Genomic DNA, 22,543 nt, shown 5'->3' on the forward strand with positions numbered 1-22,543 from the left:
AAAAAAAAAAAAAAAAGAAAAGAAAAGAAAAAAAAGAAAAAGATACATTTTCTCTAGAGATTAGAAATGTCCTCCAACCCCAGGCAAAAATATTTTGCCTCAAAAAATAAAGCTGTGAGGGGATATAACTATCTCAAAATGGTATGGGACAGACAACAGGGAGGAAGAAGAATTCCTCAAGTTAAAGGACAACAGCACACTAATAGTCAAGAAAGTAGTTAAGCTGGCAATAAGAACACTAAGGTCTGCAGTGGCCCTCTAGTTAGGGTAGTTGAAACAAGTAATACAGTAATATCTTTTAAAAGACGGTGCCTGATCAGTTCATAAAAATCAAATTCCAGTTCAATGTTCCTAAGCTTTGAACTGTTTAGGATCATGATTTTCAAACTGGTAAAGAAATGGGAACTTTGGGGGAACAACTGTCTATACTAACAGGAACGTTTTCAAGGATTGCTTTGTTTGTAAATATGACACTGGCAACAGTTTGAGTGGTACCTGCATGTTTAAAACAGAAACAAAACAGTATATTTAAAACAGAAGCAAAATACATATGTCAATGTATGAGAAAAAAGAAATATTTAATTGCCTACAGTAAGCAAAAGTTGGACAGAAACTAAAAGCTTATTTGAGCTATACTATTAGTTAAAAAGTAGTAATCCACCCAATACCTTATTAGTTAAACAAAAGCAGGGATTACTTTTAGATATAAAAGCTGTATCTTAGTAGCATGCCTTCACATTTTCAGTCATCTTAAGGTACTCACCAACTTATTTTCTGCTTTCACAGGTCTCATTTTTCCATTAGTTTTTCAAAGACAATTGTAAAGTAATTTTTGTCTCCATTAACATTATTTTCCTGATATTTTTCAAACCAAATACCATGATTTATTTTCCAGCCCTTACATAATATTTCTGTCAAGAGCTCTTTTTCAAGGTGTGAATATATTTCAATACATATGCAGATCCCAAGGAAATACAACTACACAGATTTTATTTTAATTATAAGGATAAGGTCACAAGCAGAGCTTTGCTATACTACGCTTCACATATTTCAACTAACTGCAAAGCTACCCTGCTGTTACCAAAAAGTAACTCAAACTCTATACGGGAAGCTCTTAAACATCATCTACTATCATCAGCGTAATGTAGTCTTTGTAGCGAACAGTATTTGTCTCTGGATCTAGAGCAGCAGAGAGCATGTCCTCCATTTCTTCCTGAGTAAAGGGCTCACCTGAAAGAGAACAGAAAGCAACACTTTATCTTGACACATATTCTTTTAGAGTTGCTAGATTATGCTGCTTTTCCCTCACAGGGATTTCCTTTCAATCCTCAGACAGGGGAGAAAAGGAGAAGTACCAAGAATCTAATTCCTTTACCTTCGGAAGTGTAAGTCCTGCACACCAAATTGGCTGGCCTATGGGAAAGGAGATTGAGGGCCGGGATCTTCTTATTTCCATTAAATTCACAAACTCCAAAATTTGCAACAGGAATTGCAAGACAACTGTTTTTTACAGTCAGAATGAATTCTTACAACGGCCACATTAGTACTATTTTCTCTTTTTCCTATCCTTTCACTTGTGAGTATTAACATCATGAAAAGCTTCTGATTCTTCCCTTTTAGGAGCTTCAAAGCTGCTGGTGGCCTACTGCAACCTTCTTTGAGAATACAGTCCCAGTCTTAAGACAGGTCTTGTGCAAAGCATGAGTGCCCTTTTGTACTTGAGGCAGGCATGCATGAGTCAGACATGCAAGAAAAGCCGGCTCTTCAATGAGTATTGAGGAGTACATGATATACAGCTTAAATCTGGTCTTTGAATCTCTTGGTTTGCACAGGGTACTAGAACTAAGATCAAGATAATGCAGGAATGAATGAGCACTGAAACTACCTGAAACATCTGGAAATCTAAACTACAAGATTACGGGAGGAAAGAAAAAGAATCGCATCCTCAGGAAGCACAAAGATGTGCACAGAATCATAAAATACCCACATAAGATTGAATTATAATTCCTAATGACAGCAAGCTCTATCTGAAAATATCTGCAAATAGGCAGGTAAATGTCCTTTCCCTGCATTATGCACCAGTGGAATGTTTTAGTTTGCAGCCACTCATCAGGAGAACAGATCTATCTGAAGACAGAGAATCTGCTCCTACAAGTTTTGGCATGCAGAATCGGGGCCTCAAGGTGCCATATACCCATATAATGTTTATCTTCTTAAGTACTGATATTACAAGAATAATTAGTCAGCATGTTACCTTCTTCAGTCATATATTTTACCAGCTCCTCTTTAGTAAGATATCCACGTTTATTCTGATCTAAAGCCTTAAAAAAAAAAAAAGAAAAAAAAAGAAAGAAAAAAAAAGAAAGAAAATTGTTGTGGTTTTAACCATATAGAATCAAGAATCAGCAAATTCTTTCCAGCAATTAGGTAGTTCAATCTTTTAATTACAGACCTCAAATGCATGTAGAAGAACATCTTCTGGAATAGGCCGGTAACTGAAACCATTGAATCAGAACAGTTAGTATCACTGTTTGCAAGGCTGCTCCACTATTTTAAAAGACTAAAACAGAAGCATTAAAGGAAAGGGAAAAACCTACTTTCTATGAGAATTTAGTAAGTTTCTCAATCTAACATTTAATTCCAGCTTGACTTCTTGGAACTGTCCGTATGTTTAACTCTTATGTCTTTTGCTGTGTTCCTGCTTCATTTTTCTTGTGCTGAAGAGCCAGGTGAATGGCTTCTGCATGTCTGGGCTGGCTGAGTGAGGTTAGTAAGAATCAATACTAGTTGAATCATTCCACGAAGCCAATACACTGAACAGGAGAAGGTAGCCAAACCAAGAAAACAAAGTTTTGTCCAGGTAGGTTAGTAACTAGGCAACAGATCACCTAGTGGGACTTTGAAGGTGTAACGAGCTAATGATGAGCTATAAAAGAAAAGGTCTGTCACTAACAATTTCAGGCAGAAAGCAGAACTGAGTACATGCAAGTGTAGGTGCAAACAAGTGACTGATTCCACTGCTGGAAAAGGAAGCCATGTATAGCAGCGGAGACCCTCCATCCTAGCAGACTTTCACCAAATCCCCAAAATACTAACGAGAAGTGAAGATGTTGAGGCCAGGGAGGCTCTAAATGCTTGATTGTTTTGTCGGGACCCTCCTCGCTCTTTCACTACCTCAAGATCAAATGTGCTAGAAAGAGTCCATATTTTCTGTGATCCAAATCTCATGTGCCCTTGGGTAAATAAACTATAGACATAATGCCCCAAAAGATAAAGTGGTCCTGAAATGCTTGCAGCAGCCTGAAGAAATTGTCACACTGGGACCAAACCCCACTGGCTGCTCACGGTCCAGGCAGCAGAGCAAAGCCCCAAGCTGTACCCACAGCCCCCAGACCCGATGAGGCAATTGTGGGCAACCCCACAGTTATTTCATATGTGACGCCCTCTTACTGAGGCCAGTTGGACTTTTGTGTGCAGAATAACTTAGCAGTGTTGGACAAGACTGAATCTTCCAAAAGCCTGGGATACCATTTTTAAAAAGAAAGATAACTTCCCAACAGATAATACTGCTTCTAGTGCAAAATATCGCAAGGTCCTGTGTGCATGCAAAGATTTCAGGGTGCCTCTGAATAATGCAGAGCTTTCTTGTTCCAGTCTTGTTTAGACTAGCAGATCTTTTAGATCAGCAAGCTTTTAGAGTGCTAATTGTGTACACTCAACTGTACCTGGCAGTTATTTTGAGACACAGATATGAAGTTGATTTATACAACTTATTAAAAATACACTGTAACAGACTGCGCTTCTCAGTAACTGGAACTCATTTGTACAGAAAAAGCAATGGTTATGACCTTAATTTGCATATAAAATATTTTCAGAGATGCACAAAACATACTGAATAGCTGGTTAATTCTCATTCACATTAAAAATACAGAAGCTACACGTTATCACAATTCATGATTATAAGCTGGCATTACTTATACCATCACCTGAATATAATTTTATGTAGACTAAATCATTTTGAACTAAAACCTCACTGTCAATCTAAGGTAAATTAAGTTTAAAAAATAAAAATAAAATCTGTACTTCTTCTAGTTACATAAAATCATCGTAGATATACTCTTTCTTTAAGAATCAGTCCAGTCAGTATGGAATAAAATTCCACTTTTCATTACCGTCTTTCAAGTAGTGCTCTTGTCATCACTGGAAGAAAATTTTTCAAATTAATGTATCCAGTGGGTTCTTCTTCTTCTACCTACAAATAAAACTTAAGGAAGGTAGGTTAGATAGTTCATTAGCAAACTAACAGGAAAACCAGATAATTTGGAGGGGTCCTGCATTAAATTTACAGTTAGACTTTGAATATTTATATCAGGTCCTTAATATCATGCGGCACCAAAACATCAGAGTGAAATGCTTCTGATCAAATAGAAAGAAATTGGAGAAAGAAATTCTATCCCAGGCTAAGTACAGTCCTGCTATTACAGAATCTTTCAGCAACTCAACATTGCTCTCTTGTGGTTAGAAACCATTCACACAAAAGACTCGGACACAGTAGCTGCTCTTACCTTCCTTAATAACTCAATAAAACATGCAAGTGGCATCTTGCTAGTAAAGCCTAGCACGACCTGGAACATCCCCAAGCAGTGTAAAGCGATCACCCAGAACAGCAGACTGTTAGCACCTTCCCCGGCAGGAGTTTGGCACATGCCAGCTAACGCTCTCCCCGCAGCCGCCAGGCCCAGTTTGGGCCTTTGGACTTCAGGGGCTTCTCCCACTGACAGTCTGCAGGAAACATTTACCAGGGTAGACATGGGCTGCTCTGTGCCAGCTGGCTTCAACAGTCAAAGATGTTTCTGGGCACATTTAAAATGCTCAATGGGACATAGCCCCAACCTAGTATACCTCTAGGATGGAATCTGTTGCCTCCACATGTTTCATAGCCAGGTAGAGTTGAAGAGGGAAGGACCAAATAGGCAGACCAACTGAGTCAGGCCAGTCTGAAACTTTCACAAGGCAGCCCATAAAATGCTACACAAAGAAAAGCTTTGTCCTGCCTCTCAAATTAATAGGGGACTAGCGCCACAAAAGCACTGGGGACTTCCAGCAGCATCCTCACTGCATTCCCGTACTTCCAGAAGAGACAAACATGATCAAAAACTGTACCAGCGCATCACTTCACTGAAAATTTCAAGTTTCATTCCCCAAAGCAGTGCCCTTAACGGAGCTAGCCTGTTTCTGTCTGCGTTTAGGCTGGATGCATGCCCTATAGTCTCACATGGCAGCAGTGACACCCTGCTGAGCTCTCCGCAGACACAGGCCAGATTGAAAGAAGACTCAAGTAGCACAAGTTTGAAATCCAAGTGAGCCAGGGAAAGACTAAGGTAAGAAATCTTCCTCTTAGGAGATGGGTAAGAGCAGAAGGAGATGCCTGCTATATCCAGTTGCTAAATGGGGATATGCTGCATGCTGTAACTGGTGCTGCATGCACTCTTCTATATGTTCCTGAAGGATTTTGACTGACAGAGGCAGGTAGCCATCACCTCTTGCTGCTTTAGACTGGAAATAGGCTTGAAAAAGTACTTTTCCTCTCCTGTCTGCTAAGCCTAGCAGAAGGGATCTTTAGCTAGGAAATGAAGCTGTTGCATACTTCTTCCTAAATAAAACGGTACTTTTTACCATTACAGGATCCTTTGCTTTACTGCTTAATCAATTGAGAAGATGCAATAAAATACTTGGCAAAACCTAACTTCTTCCCAATGACATAACAGTAAGTCAGTGCACTGAACTATTACATGCATCACAAATATTGAGAGAAGTATCACTAGGAAGGATGTTTTATGAAGTGTCTATGCTTCAACTAGTAGTAGGCAACAAGTCTACAGAGACAGAAAAAGAAATGTGGTAGCTATTTATAAGTAATGTATAGATATGTCTTATATTAAGCAGAATAACCAGAAGCAAGGACCCAAAGCATCCATAAAGAGAGTAAGTTACGCAAATCACATTTAAGAGCCAAAAAAACCGTTAGATCTGCTCATCCAAACAGTTGAACAACATCCTAATTTTCCTACTAGAAGAACTCACTGGAGGTGACCTCTTCAAAGCTCACCATAACATAAGCATGTGAAAGTGTTAGCTCTCACTGGCAAATATCCAGATTTCTCTCTGTTGGTGTGCTGTTTGCATTTTGCCTTCAGAAAAAAGTCTGTGGAGAAGACACATTTCCTCCCTGGCAATGGACCTAGTCCTGGGAGGCAATGAGCAACCTCAACTCCCACTCATCTGGAAAGAGCAGCTACCATTTCAGTGTCTCTAGAGACCCAGCAATGTCTTAATTTGTTAAAAGTAATCCTATTTCTAAAAACTGATAGACAAATGAGTGCACTGAATATATTAATCTGGCCTAAATCAGTAAGCATTCAAATTTTCAAGTATATCTTTCTCCTCATGCTCATTCCTGTTGTTCTATCACCTCGTTTCTCAATGATGCTTTCATTTGTCTGTAATTCCTCCCCTTTTTATAACAGCTGCGACAACAGCAGCATTTACTAGTGCAAACTCCGTACGTTTTGCTCTATTTCTTTCCTTTGGGTACACAACTGCCACAAAAACTGTACTGCAGCACCTCATTATGTTTTGTATCTTTACACTCACAACCATACTATCATTACTCACATAATGTTTGGGGAAGTGAAGCACAAAGAAACAAAACCATCTTCCAGAGTTACCCAGGAGGTCTGGGGCAGAGCAGTACGCTGAAGCTGGGATTTCAAACCCCAGGCCATTGTGGTAACCCTCAGATCAGCCCTTACCATCTCTAGGCCTATCATTTAATCTCAATTCTTTTAGTAGGGCTAAATATATGATATTAAGTATATTTTTTAGCATAAGGTAATACAGGAAACAGTATATGATAACTTTAGAGTTAAAATAATTATATAAATGCTAATTTTTCAGCTAGAAATAACTTGGAGGCAACATATGCTGGTTTAGCTAAAATTAGGTTAACAGGAAGATGGATGACTGGGACACACAGGAGGCGAGAGACAGAAATGAACCACTGCTTACAATGGGCAGAAATATTGGAGAAATAACTTGATTACAAACTGGCCAACAGATACAATTTTTACTTTATTCAGATTAAGATAAAATGGTCAATAGTAATGGTACCTTATATAAATTAAGATTGGATTATTGATTAAGATAATAAATAAAGGGTTCTGCAAAGAGTGTTCTTCTGGTAATACCTATGCCAAAGTTTCATTTACAGACACAATGAATCCTTTGAGACTTAACTTCCAATTTAGTGTTATTTAGGTCAACTAGTATTCTTAAATATATTCTTTCTTCCTGCATTTATTTGTATTTTAATTTACTACCTTTATAATCAACAATTGCATGCATGCCATATCATTGTATCTATCTCAACAGTCTTCCACTCCTAGCTGCACTGTGTTGTACTTCATTATATTACGTATCTCAAATCTACAGTAACACTAAAAATTGAAATAAAAGAAATCCAATCTCTTTGCAGGGAGGCAGATGAGGAAGACCTTCAAATCTGCTGGTTCCTTCAGTCCAGGGATGGTGGAGGGTGTCAAAGCATCCCCTTCTTTTCCTCAATTGTTTCTCTTGAGACAATTGCACAGTTCATTTACTGCAACCAGCAATCTCTGTGGCCTACTAAAAATATCATCTACATTAAGCGCTATAATTTCTCTTTCCCATTTTGTCCTGTTTGTCAGAGGGAGCTGGGACAATCTGGTACTGAGAGTACAGAACCAGAGGAGACAGATTGCAGTATCATGTTAACAGATCTTTCCCCTCTGATGGTTCTTTGCACTTCCTCGTCTGAAGCAGCTGCGTCATTTTTACAAGATTTAGAACAAGATATTTCACACTAAATACTGAACTAAAAGAGACCAGATAAGCCTACTGAGGAGAGACAGGAATGAAATAATCCAGATTTTTGCTGGGGACAGGAAGAAAAGAGAAAGAGGGACAAACCTCAGTATCCCAACATATACTGGAAAATGAGAAAATCTTTCCCCCACCTCCCAGCCCTTGAATCTTTCACTCCTCCAGGCATCATTTCAGTTTGCAAAAAGAATGTAAAAACTCTTTTTCCCACTCCTTTTACCCCTTTATTAACCATACTCTGCCAAGACACCATCACACCAACCTTTCTATTACAAAATACCAGTATAGCATGGGATGAGGAGGCACAAATTACAGTCTAAGAACAAACTCTTCAGAAATGCAATGGAAGTTCCTTTGCCTTCACACCACTGGGAGCACGGGAAGATCACAAGACCTTGCTAGGCTTCATGTCTGAATTCGGACAATTACAAGCTGAAGTGATCAAGTAAGAGCTACAACTGAGAGATCTTAAGATTGAGAGAGACATCAGGAAGGACAGCAAATGGAGAGGGCTGGCTATATAAGATGCAGCAATAACAGGTTCACTGGAGAAAACATGTCAGGCCTTCCCTTGGCACATTTTTTCAATTAGAGGTACAGTTTTTAACATCAGTTCAAGAATCAATTTTTATTAGTTAGCCATCTAGAGTGTCCGTGACACATCCAAAAAAGTAACAGTGTTAGGGTTTGCCGATCCTCATCTACTTGTGTTTAGCGTGTCCTTTTTCATCAGCCAAAACCACATTTTTCCTCCATTTTCTACAACCCCTCCCCCACACTGCTGGCACAGTGTCACAGTGACCTTCTGGGAGAGCCCACGACTCCTCATTTTAATCTATCAGTGTTGTTGCCGTATCAGCCTAAAGGCTTGCTTCAGGGCAACCTAAGAGACTGCCTGCCTGCCTGAATCACTTCCATGATGCTTCCAACCTCTGGGAAAAGAGCTTAGGCTTCCTACACAGCAGTGCAAAAGCTCTAAACTTCTGTAAGTTTAAGACGGGGGGGGGGGGGAAGAGACATCCGAGACATTTACCTCTGCAAGCAGTTCGTGTAGTTCTGCCTCAGTCGGGTAGCAACCCAGTGACCTGACAATTGAGCCGATCTCTCTGAAAAAAAGAGCATTTCTGTTGGTAATTCTGCAATGTGAGAGTGTCTGCGGAGAATGCAGCCATCGATTCAGAGTTCACAAACAAGTGTGTGCAGGTACTCATGCACAAGCATATTAATATGGACTTTTAAGATAATGTCTTAATGAATAATGTCAATTTTTGCATATATTAACGTCTTGGAACTTTTTGGAAGAGTATCATTGTGCTTGTGGCTTTTCCCTTAAACTTTTTTACCATTGTGGTGCAGTATCTCTGCAGGTTTCTTTTCAGTTGCTGCCCTCTAATTCAGTGATGCTTCATTTCAGCAAAACCTGTATTTACACAGTTAACAAAACACTTTGAAATCTACTGAGATGAAAGATAATAAATTAAAAAATATATATTTATGTTGAATGATACAAAAATACAAATTCTAACTGCCGTAGGGAACTATTACGAAAGGCCAAGCAGAATGGGGGCAGCCCTGCTGTGTTCTAACAGTTGCTCAGACCAACGCACTGGTTTATCGCCACCCTGTTTATGCTGCAAAATATATTCATAGTTTGCATTTACTCCTGAACCGGATGCAGTTGTTCTGAGGTTCTGAATATAATTCTGAGCAAACTGGCATTGCTTTCAAAAAGTTAAAGAGGGACAAACGATATCCTGCAAATTTAGAGACTGGCACAGTATGACTCTGAAGTCATCTGTCGGCTGTGACAGATACGTCTGGACAGTTGGTGCAAGTTAACTTAAGTATTCTTTAAGTTTTTCCACATATTTTGCAAAATAACATTAATTTGGACTTCCCAGCGACATCACAGACTATAATCAAAAGCTAAAAAACTACAGAAAAGTTTTAAAAACTATAAAAAAGCTACAAAAAAGAGTACTAGTGAGACTTATAGTATGATAACATAAAATAATAGAAGCATCAGTATTTCTTCTACTTCTATTCCACAACACAAAAATTCAAGTGCATTTGAATAAATATCCATAATGTTGTTGGCAGCCATGACTCTGGCCTCTATGGTTACTTCACCTTCGCCAGTACATTTGGTGGAAAAAGACTGTGTAATAAAAATGGTAGATAGGAGAAGAAATGGCCTCCATAAAATCATCTTACAACAGTAATGTCCCAAATGTGACACACAAAGCACGGATAAAATTAGATGGGCCTCCTCAGGCACTTCTGAGGAGCTTCCATTCAGACTGAAAACATGTTGGAAGCACTACAGGAGACGAAAGCAAGGAAAAAGCTGCACAAAAATAGTTACAAAGCAAAACACAACGTGACGCATACAGTTGTTACGAAGCCCTAAACCTAAACCATCTACTCCAATAACTTTCAGTGAAGGCTTGCTCTCTGTGGACATTAATGGAAGTTTGGCCATTGGCTTCAGTGAGGTCAGACATTCAATCCAACTTTATAACCCTTGTCCATGCATCCTATTTCTAGTATAGATACAGCGTATTTGATGCTCGCACTCCTGCACTTCCTCACCTCTTCCACCTAAAAGATTCTTGTAAATATTCCCTGCCTCCCCAGAGAAACATCCACCACAGATCACGTTCCCCCTCCCCACCCCAGTCTCACTTTATTTCTAATACCACAATTCCCAGCAGAGATGGGAAGGTTGCCATCCCACCCTGCAAATCCTGGCGCTGCTCGATGCTGCTTCTACCAATCTGTGCATGTGCCAGCATGAGGATGTTGTTTTAGGTGTCTCTGGTCAAAAGAGTCACCTGCCACATATGGTAATAACAGGGGGTTTAAAGGACCCCATAAAGGACCCCTGGCTGATTCCTCTCAGTTAGTTCAGCGGCTCCAGCTTCTGCTGTGCAGTTTCTAATGTCAGAAGGTGATGATTAATCTGAGTTTATGCTCATATAGGTTTTATAATCCAGATACAACAAAAATCTTGCAACATGGTTTTTACCCAAGATGTACTATTTTTAATGACAAGATTTGCAAAATCATGGAAGTCCTTGCCTCAGGGCACGTTGCAAGCAGAATGGAAAAGTACCTTCTTCCCCGTGCTTAATTTCTTACTAATTTGTATTTGCATTAGGAGTCACACAACACTGGTGTTGGCCTGGTGACGAAAGTAATCTTTCCTTTTCTTCCCAGATAGCCAGTATTTCAGGAACTCTTATTTGTACTTCTACGATCTTGGTTAAGAATTGTGCTGTACTGCCACCTTCTGATACCAGATAATCAGCCATTAATAACCACTTTAATGTGATGCAACCTTGCAGTATGAACCGAGGAATGATTAGACCGTAAATTGTTCATGTCAGTAACTGTTTCAGGATTTAAAAAAAGTGTGAAATAGCCCATTTATTATGTTAAATAGACTTGTGAACATCCTGTCTCATAGCTGAAGGCTTACTTCATAGCTAGTTTGTCTGGACCCCAGCTATAGGTGATAACTGAATAAGCAACTAGTAACATCAGGCGGCCAAGCTGGGGCACCCGGGTCCTTCACCCCAGAGGTCGGGGCCAGGTCTGGAGCCGGCACCGCTGCATCGCGGGGCAGCGGCTGACAGTCCCAGGCTGGGCTGAGATGGAGAGCTCTTCCCAAAGACCCCTATAGACAAGAGTAAGGTGAGTGTACTGAGTATGGTGACCTAGCCTGAAATTCTCCCTAACTGAAAACTCTTTTTGTATCTATGAAGGTCCCATAATTTCTTAAATTTAGAGACATTAGTAAGCATGCAGTGCTAAAAATCAGAACATAAATAGTTTGCACCTCTCTCCCCTCTGTTTTTTGCTTGGGGCACTTAAAGATGTTTCCCTACTTGGCTTCATTATATAACATGAGGAATATTTTATGAAAAGATAATTTCACTCTAATTTCATAGTTTTTACAGTCAAAAATTGAAATATAGTTAAAAGACCTGGTAAAATTCTTATGAAAATAGTAACTGGAAATATGAAAGTTACTTCAAGGAAACTTTAAAGACAACAGCTTACAACAAATTCATAACCTGCTCAGTGAGTCATAAACTTGCCTTTTTTGTATTTTATACCAAAAAGATATACTATTACATGTATGCATGTTTATGTTAAAGAAACAATGTCAAGTATTACAACTTACAAAAATCAGAATTAAAGTTATTTGTGAATTTTTTAATTTGACTTCCTTTAGCTCTGTATCTGGTATCAAATATGCCTTAATCGGTGTAACTGTTCATGTTTCCATCTTAGCTCTTTCACTGAACTTTTTCTTACTCCTTAAGACATATTTTTTTGTATTTCCATAATATTGCATGACAAAGGTAAAGCGCATACAGTTCTCCCTCCTGACCCATTCCCTCAGTTCTGGTCATAACATTTCAAAAGGGATTTAGTTGAATGAGCAGGAGCACAAAAAAGAATGCTCAGAAGTGTGGAATGGCCTCTTTTAAGGGATTATTTATACATTAGGAGTCTTCAGCCTGCAACTGCTGTGATGGAGGAGGGATGCAACAGAGAGCTGTGAAATCATTAATGGTGTGAAGAAGATGAATAGGGAACAATTATTCACTATCTATCAAGACAAAAACCAGGAGTCACTCAAATCATTACGTGGCAGACTTACAATAAACAACAAGAAATACTCTGTATTTCTGCAATTCTTTATATTCCTTCCCCAGCTAATTATCAGCAGCTTAGATGAAGGGCATTGGGCTAAATGGACTTTTGGTGCAATCAAGTATGTTCGTTATGAGGTAGTCCTTAGTTATATAATCAAATTATAGCAAGAATCATAGAATCATAGGATCAGTAATGTTGGAAGGGACCTCTGGAGATCATCTAGTCCAACCTCCCTGCTCAGCAGGGTCACCTAGAGCATGTTAGACAGGGTTGCATCCAGGCGGGCCTTGAAGATCTCCAGAGAAGGAGACTCCACAACCTCTCTGGGCAACCTGTGCCAGTGCTCCGTCACTCTCACAGGGAAGAAATTCCCCCTCATGTTCAGGCAGAACTTCCTGTGCTTCAATTTCTGCCCATTGCCTCTTGTCCTTTTGCGTGGGACAACTGAAAAGAGTTTGCCCCTGTCCCCTTGACACCCTCCCTTCAGGTACCTGCACACATTGATGAGATCCCCCCTCAGTCTTCTCTTCCCCAGGCTAAACAGGCCCAGCTCTCGCAGCCGTTCCTCATAGGGCAGGTGCTCCAGCCCTCTGATCATCTTTGTAGCCCTACACTGGACTCTCTCCAGTAGCTCCATGTCTCTCTTGCACTAGGGAGCCCAGAACTGGACACAGTACTTGAGATGAGGCCTCCCCAGGGCTGAGTAGAGGGGCAGGATCACCTCCCTCGACCTGCTGGCAACACTCTTCCCAATGCACCCCAGGATACCATTGGCCTTCTTGGCTACAAGGGCACACTGATGGCTCATGGTCAACCTGTCATCCATCAGCACTATGCAAGTTTCTTGCAAGCTTCCCCATCCTGGAAACAGGGGTTGCCTATAAACACCTCCTCATCAGCACAATATCCACCTCTCACAGTACACTGTAGGATGCACTGCAGTCCAGGATACCTGCTGGCAGGTAACTGTGGCATGAGCTCCCAGGACTGCTCCTAGATGTGCTGCGACTAATGTGGCAGCAGTGATTCATGTAGGACCCAAGGACTGTATTGCCACATGAGCTATCGGAACAGATACTTGCCAGTGATAACTGCAGCCTTAGACTACTTGCCTAGTTTCATTTTTCCCTTGTCTCTTTGTTCACCAGTCCCAGCACCCTTCTCTCAAGCCAGTCTCTACCTTTAAGCTATGAACAACGCATAATGTAAATTGAATGAGCAAAGATACTTTGTTTGAGCAGGGCCACAGGGCTGTTTCAATTACATTTTCTGGTAAAGCAAGTCCAGGTTTCAGGCATTATTTTTCTCTGTACTAGACCTTGCAATATTTCTGTGTGAAGGTATTTACGAACCTGACATCCACAGTTTTATTGCATTCATGGTCAAACACCTCAAAAGCTTCTATAATCTTTTCCTCAATTTCAGGTACTGAATGATCTGCAAAAAGAAACATAAGAGAAGCAAAAGAAAGATTCACTGAGGTGCTGCAATCTATTTTGATTTGAGAACTGTGACAACAGAATTTCCAAAACAAGAGGGACAAACACAAAAGTAACTTTGAAAAAGCAAATGTTATTTTGAAAAAACAAACAAGAACAACCAAAAGACCCCCACTAAAAGCAGAATCTGTCATCTATATTGACAATATGCCATGTTATCCTTCTGCAGCTGTGTCAAGTCCAGGGCAGTGGTATGCCTCAGCTGCCAGAGCACCTAGTTTTCCAGGTGTAGACCCTGCTCAGAGAGTGCCGCAGCTTTTCCCCAACAGCGTGCTTGAGCCCTTCCTGGACATCATAGTGCCAGTGGGACAGGAAGGGCTAACATGGGCCTAGGACCTTGCATGGGGTAGAGTCACCTCATCCAGGTTCCTGCATCCAGGAAACAGAAGTGGTCCCATGTCCAATAGGTTAACCATACTATATGAAAAGCTGAGATGCAGCAGTAAAGAATGGCTAAGATCTGGGCACAGTGAATGCATCTCATGATAACTGATCATAACAACTTGGAAAGGAAGAAGATCTCAGGGACGGGAAAGTACTAGTCTGCTGCATTTGGTTTATATACTTCAATATCAAAAACTGGGAAAAGAATCACCACAGTTATATCTGGTTAAAGCCTGAAATGTCATTCCTGATGTAAGGAAAGTACCAGGAAGTAATTTCTGAAGGAAAAACAAACAAACAAACAATCAAAAAAACACAAAGAGAGGGAGGAGATCCATCTCGAAGAAGATGTGTCCTCAGGGAGCTTCACAGTCAAGGAAGCCAGGGTAAATAAAATAAAGAGTGAACAGGTTAGCCTATTAATTAATCTTGTAGTCTGACTGCAAAAGGTAGAGCGCAGGAAGAAAAATGATATGGAGCTGACATTTCGATTCCTATGGCTAAATACAGCCCCAGACTCCAGTCTGCAAAATGGTACTCAGGAGGCAGATTTCTGTGAGTTAGCCTCATTGCCTTCACACAGACACCACAGTGAAAATCTGAGCTACAGCCAGAACAGGAGACTGATATCAGATGTACTCTAAATCAGTTTTCTCACTTTCACACTTTTCTCCTGAATTTTTAATGTAGTAATAAGAAAAAATGTGTTTTCTTCTTTAGGCTCATCTGGAGTTAAAACAGTTTTGGCGCAGCCCTGACCAACACTACACTAGTGGACACTTTTCCCCCAGACATAACAAATTCACACTGGGTTTTCTGCAATCCCAATGGTCTGAGAATCCTAGAGGCTGCAGCATGCAACCATTTTTTTTTTCTTTTTGATTTGCAGCCTTGCCCTTGTGACAGAAATGTCTGCTTCCTGGCAAAAAGCATCAGAACTCAACACAGCAAAACGCAGTGCATATATTTTCTTCAAGTGCTTCAAGATAGTACTGGATAGAATCAAATACAAGGAGACTCTTTCTTTCATACAGAAGAGAGGGACATCCCCTTATAAAGGTGCCTGCTGCTCTCTGCCAGTGTTTGGTACTGAGCACCCCAAGAGGATACAAAAAGAGAAGAGCAGTAGCAGTAGACTCTGAATTCCTCCCTATGAGGTTATTCTCCTGATGGAAGCAGCGGCAGGAACATGTATCACATATCTGTAATTACTATTTACCAGAGGTTACTAATGAGGAAGAGCCCCCATTCAGTCCCCAGATACAGGGAAACCTGTATATTTTTCATAAAAATACAGCTGCCTGCCTTTCATCTGCCTAAGCAGTACAAATCACCTTCAATTCGTTTTCAAAAAATACACTCAAACCTAAGTGAACCTGATTCCTCATGAAAGAGGCCCTAAACACTTACTGTAAACCTACTGAATTTGATAGCAGTCTTTTCAGTGACTTCCAAGAATCTTGGATCCAGTCCCCAGTACACACTGCTGGTGTTTGGTTCTTCCTGAGATCAGGCACTTCACTTGTACACTATGTCTTGCAACAGAGAAATGCTGAGGGAATATTTATAGCTGAGTATTCTTGGCTTGATGTGTGAGCCTTCTGAAGAAACAAAAATTAACCATGGGAAGGCAGGGAAACATTTCCAGTGTCGGAACTTTGTAGACATCTATCCTTTTCCAGCTGCCTTCCGTAGATATAGTCTGTATTATTTGACTGTTCTGTTTCAAGAGCCCTAGGAAGGAAAGGTCCTGAAACTAAATGAAAATGATGATTTAATCTAGAGAACATATCATCCATATTTCTTCTGAGAAGTTGTGATCAAGAATCAGATCAATGGAAGAAAGTATAATACACTGCAGTGCTATTAAAGACTGTGTAAGATGAGTGAACACTTAAAAACACTTAAAAACACATCTCTCATTGTCCATCTAGAAAAGAAAGCCAAAGATGTTCAACATAATTCAGGATGGATAAGCTAGTTATCTGAAGATTTCTGTGATCCACTCTAAACTTCTCTTTCCAAGGGATGAAAGAAAAAATGAATTCCTGCTCTAAGAAAAGTAATGGATATAGGTCTAAAATAATACCTTCAATAAAGCCATAAAGAGATCAATGGCACAGTTAACTCGGCAAATGTGATGCTTCCTAATGTACTAAAATCTACCTGCACAAGGAGACTCTCCTCCATCTGRAGAATGAAGGTTTCATGTTGTTCTGTGGAACATTTTTTTAACTATTTTTTGGACAGAAATACCCAAGCTTTGATCAAATAAAAAACTGCACTCATTAATTCTACCAGTAATTCCACTAACCAGAAAAACACTAAATATCAAAGATATAAACCATCCGATTACCTTTAATGGCTTAAGAAAATAAATACTGAAGTATACTAGGCCAAAAAAGATTCTAGTACGTGCACTACTTATTCCCTCAAATGTATCCTGTAGAGATGATGTACTATTTCCATTATTATGGTACTAAAATGCTTCATATATTGTCATTTTTCTTATTTCCTCACCTTCAGCTATTGTTCTACCATATGAGAAATAAGAAGACAGAATGGCTCAAAATTAATTCCTCACATACAATAACAGAAAAGTGTATTCACTATCGTTTTCCTTTCCTGTACTATCCTTGGCTTTTTTTCCCTCAGTCCATCCAGTGTGAACTAGCCAAAGCTCTAGACATTGCCAGTTAAGTAAGAACGGCAGGGAGCAGGGATTCCCAGATTAATTCTTCTGGTTCTCTGAGCCTGCATTTTTGCTCTTCAGATGGTCCAGCCTGTTCCCTGGCATTTTGAGGCCCATTTGGAGCCAATCTTTAAGCACCATACCTATCCCAGTTGTGACATTTCTTCTCTAAGACCATAGTTTCAGCCTTTCTAGGGAACAGAAGCAATTAAATAGATGTGGCTCTGCCAGACTCTGAGTAATGAGCATTTCAGAAAGTGATTTCTAGTTGATCCAATATGCTATATTCTACCGTTCATTTAACAGTATGAGCTTGCTTTCTTTTCTTCCTCAGGGCCAGTTGTTCTGATGGTTGCTTCTGCAATGAGGTCATGACAATTTCAAAGCCAGCTCTTTCTTTCAAGGAACAGGAATTATGTGAAGAATAAAAGTGGCATCAAAAGAATAGATAGGCCAACATTAAACACCCCCTAAAATGCTAGGGAGCAGCAGATGTCAACTGCTCATGGGAAAAGGTTAGGTCCCAAAGCTGCCTGATGACCTTGTCATACAATGTGATACTCTGAAACTCTTTTTGTGCTATGGAAAGGGTAAAATTAAGGGCTGATTCACAAAAGAGCTGAGCACTCATGGCTTTGCTTACATTTTTTAATTGGTATCACTGCTCAATACACCTGAAAGTTAGTTCATTCATTTGCTTAATTAAAAAAAATAGTCTTTATAAGCATTAATCTATGTATATTTTAATAACTATAGTCAATTTTGTATTTAAACTCCTTTATGCATAATGACACCTCATTAATTCCTCCATCCTGTCTGCATGGTACTATCTTAGAGTTACAAGCAGGTTAAGGGGACCCCGGAGGTGTCTGGTGACAGGAACTCCTTCTCACGCTGAATCACCTCACTGAACTGGTCAGGCTGAAAGGGCCATGAGACACAACCAGCTAGTCTCAACTCAGTGACAGCCAGTGAACCTTCTTCTGCTCTGTGACCCAAGCTTCAGGATTCACAGCCACCTGCCTTACACTGCTCCAACACTCTTCCATAAGCCCCCTATAACCTTTCTTAACAAATTCTAGCTTTTCCTATCATCCCCAAATTACAAACTTCATGCTCTGTTTTGCCACCCAGTGCCAATCAGAAAGGAGAGGTGAGAAGGTGGGTAGGTTATGGGGAGTCTCTGAGACAACTGGATGTGAGAAGAGCACAAAAAAAGTAAGTGTGAACATGGCATCATGATTCTAGTAATATGCTAAGAGGCAGAAACAGCACCCGAACAGGAAGGGAGACCAGTGCTATTCCTGGACATGTGATACAAGTACAGCGTTCCCCTTAAGGGAGGTGCCCCAGTTTATTGGCCAGGTGCGCAGGGCTAAAGGATGACAGAAATGAAGTGAAAACAAAAGCAAAAAAGATTTGTATTGATCTCTGAAACCACTGCTTCATCTGACCTACTCTAAAACCCTTCACAAAATTGCTAATGGAAATAAAGACTTAAGAATTGGAAGGAAAAACAAATCTGTCTCTAGCCCTAATATGAAAAAAAAGATATACTTCAGCTTAAATCTGAAGCAAAAAGAAAGTAAGAGACTTTAAATTTGCAAGTCTGGGGAAGTTATCAATTAGCTCTTATAAGATCTATTCAGGCTTTTAAGCAAGTGTCATTAACTGGACTATCACCTAGGTCAAGATATTAAAAAGCAATGGTAATACCCAGCACCACCAATACAGGTGAAATCTCAAACACTGTCAAACAAGCCCATCAATTAAATTAAAACACTGTGTTTCCAGAGCAGAAAGAGAAAGATGATGTGTTTTCATAAGATGAACTCTTTGTGATTATATCAGTGAAAGGTGTTTCCATACTACTGCCTCTCTTTTCCAACTCCAAAGCTAAGTATACCATTCCTTAAAGTGTTTTGCCATAAATGCCTGTGTTGCCTTCATATTAAGTGTATTGGGGAACTTGACTGACTTAAAAATTATTCAGAAATCTCTCCTCACCCCATAGAAAATCTTACAGCATTCAACTCATTCTATTTTAGGGAAATTTCTGAAGAAAAGGAACACAGGGAGAAAACAATTGAGGCCACTTCAATAAATTTTTTACTCTATAGAAGAAAAGGAATACATTAGATTTTGTCTAGATGACCTTCTTAATTCTAGAGGAAGCTTAATGTACAGTCAAACTAATATGCTGAATTAGTAATTGTATGCCATGTGCTAGAAATAGCGGGGCGAGAAACGTGTTTTCTTCTCCACTCTGAGCCTCCTACAGCATCAATGACATGAGCGTATTAGGTAACAAAATAGGAAGGAACAAGATGATTAAGATGTAAGCTTGTGGAATATATGACGTTATATCTTTGTGTCTTGTGATATACAATGAAATAAATTAACTTTAAGATATGTGCTCATTGGAAAAAGAGTTCTAATTCTGAAAAGACAAATCAAGCGATTTTGAAGAAAAACAAGAGGTTTAAAAAGCTCCTTGATTCCTCCAAAGGGAGGGATAAACCCACTGCTATATTGCAACCTGAAGAAAACAGGTTAGCTCACTGAGTAGACTTACAGAAATAAAAAGAAAAAAGGAATTAGCACTGTTCAAAACATAAAACCCAGTAAAGGTTTTTTTTTTTTGCCTGAAGTAAGGTTCTTTGTACCCAAAACTAAAATCTAGTGACTTCGAGGATACGTAAGGGTATCCTCATCTACTGTTGAAGTGATCATCCACCTAGACACTAAGTTAGGAGGAATCTAGGAAATGTTTGTACCACCAAACGATTACAACAAATACTTCAGTTGCCATCTGTGAGGCAGGACAGAGAAAGGTATGATAGTAAGCTTTTCCTTATAATTATATACACTTCTACTGAGCAATTACCGATTCCCTGTTAAGCCCAGCTCTAGCTGTAACTGCAAGTCTTTCTGAACATTTAGCTCCCAGGCAGCAGATTTCTATTATGGAGTCAGGCCAAGGGCACCACGTCAGCAGAGATATCATACAGCTGCCATGTAAACTATCCAGCATTAAACCAGACTTTCAGGTTCCTCATCACCCTCAAGCAAGCTGGAGTGTTAAGGGATCTTATCAAATTTGTAGGGTCTCAGGTTCCCAGAGAGACTGCAGAGCTTCCAGCCTTGGAGGTGTTTAAAACCTGACTGGACAGAGTCCTGGGCAACCTGCTCTGTGTGACCCTCCTTGAGCAAAGAAGTTGGACCAGACCATCTCCACAGATGCCTGTCAACCTCAACTATGCTGTTATTCTATCTATCTCCTGTGAAAATTGTGATGTAACGACTGGAACATGAAACTACCCAAAGTATTAATGGCACCAAAAGAAAATGTGTCACCTGAGTTTAGTCGTTCAGACCAAATGAAGAGATAATACATGCAACTCATTGAAATTTAGTGTATGTCAGTTCCCGAGAAATGATCACGCTGCGGTCTATGCTGAGATTGTATTTCCAGCTACTTAACAGCCGCTGAACTGGTACTATAGAAGCACAGTGTCTGGGTTAATCATGTCATGGATTGCACAAAGGATTTCTCCACCAAAACAAGCTGGTGATTCAAGCCATGGTTTGCAGGACAATGCTTATATCCTAGCTGAGGAACATCCTATCTGACCACAGATGATACTCAGCCAACCTGAATTTTAGTCCATCTCCCACAAAGAAGAAGGAAGCTTAAATGGTTTCTGCAGAGGTCACTTTCAAGCACTCTCAGAGAAGTACAAATGTAATCTCAAGAACAGTAAAAGCTTCTTCTTTCACGTTTTTCATAATCATTGAGAACCAGCCATATGATTGCTCCCTATTGTTTGCTTGTCAGAGCATACACCATGTGGTATCTTGATAACCTGCTCAGGGTGAATCAACAAAACCAAAACCCTATGTTCACCATCATGTATGCAATCAACTTCACTCTACTGTTACACTTGTTTTCTTAACAGCATTACATGTGAGACATAAAAAATCATCTAGTTGTTCCCACCACAGTTAACTGCCTTATGGAAAACTAATAGAGAATAAAAATAAAAGGGCTATATTTAAGAATAAATAGACAGTATGAAGATATCCAAGTGGAGCAATCAGAACAATCTTTTCACAGCCACATAGTCTGTGGTGCAAATAACCATGAGAACAAAGCCATTAGCAGCAGATAAAATTTAGAAAAAAATCATATTAATTTGATGTCTGGTAAAAAATATAGGCTGTCAGTTTGATGAAGGCTGTGGCAAAGTTAACAGTAAAAGCTACTTCAAATTCTGACACAAAAATATTAAACACTATTTTCCGTTATGTATTTATGTCCTTTATTGCCATAAGACAATTGTAACATGGGCAAAATATACAATAAACCAATATGAAAAAATCAAGTGCTGTCTTGAATTCAAGTTTGGCTACAGAAATGAGACCATTTTATAGAATGATGTTAGTAATAAAAAAACAGAGTTCTAATCTACCATAACAGAAATATTTGAATTGTTTCACTTAGAAGTTGACAAATTCATTAAAGATTTTTTTTAAAAGGACATAACAACATGTGTATTTCAACTTCACAGTCATAAAATGCAACAATTTTATACACACACACACACACACACACATACATACATACACACACACAGTTTGTGATAGCCTTTTGGTGGCAACTAATGGCACTAGAAGTTGCTAGTAACTCTACCTGATGAAACAAGAGATCCTGGATATTATCTGAGACTTTGATCATTCAGTAAACGGCATTCTAAATGCATAGATTCAGAAGTTTTAATACATTTGGGAACCAGAACTAACAAAACTAATGGGACAATTAACAAAGTAATTCACCCGCTGAGAAACAAATTAAGTATAAACAGTATTGCTGCCTTGATAAAAAGTTAAATTCCTAGCTGCTCATAAAATTCTCAAGCTAACTGACACTACTAAAGACTTGGAACAAAACATGCACCAGAGGATGCCATGTCAAGCTGGAAAAGAAGCTACAAATAGTGTTTTTGGTCACTTAATACAGCCTAAGATGTTTAAGTCCATAGTCCATACTGCTTCCAAAACACACTGTATCACTCTTGTTAAGGTATCAGTGACTTGACTGATTAACCAATGGTAAACAGCAGAAATCCAACTGAGGACCAGATAGATGGACAATTTCCTAAGTAGAAGATCTTGAGTTACAAGTCAAGGCTCAGCCCTTTTATGATGTATGTAAACTAAATTCTGTACATGTGAGAAATTAAAGCATTAATAATGTGACCTAGAATGACAGGATTGTCGGGATCTCATATCCAAATAAACAAGATGACTCATGATGTATCAGTAAATCCTCAAACAGGGTCTTCAATGCTGATGAAGCTGTTTTATTTAACTTGCTGTA

General features: G+C 39.5%; 1 protein-coding gene across 1 annotated transcript in view; it reads right to left on the minus strand.

Moving 5' to 3' along the window:
• Positions 1–586: 586 nt before the first annotated feature.
• Positions 587–22,543, minus strand: part of DRC8 (dynein regulatory complex subunit 8) — a 32,064-nt gene continuing 10,107 nt past the window's right edge. The window contains 7 exon segments of the mRNA XM_085300614.1: positions 587–1,116; positions 1,118–1,230; positions 2,255–2,321; positions 2,453–2,495; positions 4,173–4,252; positions 8,954–9,026; positions 13,941–14,025. Of these exon segments, the coding sequence (XP_085156740.1) occupies positions 1,093–1,116; positions 1,118–1,230; positions 2,255–2,321; positions 2,453–2,495; positions 4,173–4,252; positions 8,954–9,026; positions 13,941–14,025 (485 nt within the window). The 3' untranslated portion in view covers positions 587–1,092.

This window comes from Rhea americana, unplaced genomic scaffold, assembly GCF_003343005.1.
Source record: "Rhea americana isolate MKP2758 unplaced genomic scaffold, rheAme1 scaffold_166, whole genome shotgun sequence".
Taxonomy (NCBI): domain Eukaryota; kingdom Metazoa; phylum Chordata; class Aves; order Rheiformes; family Rheidae; genus Rhea; species Rhea americana.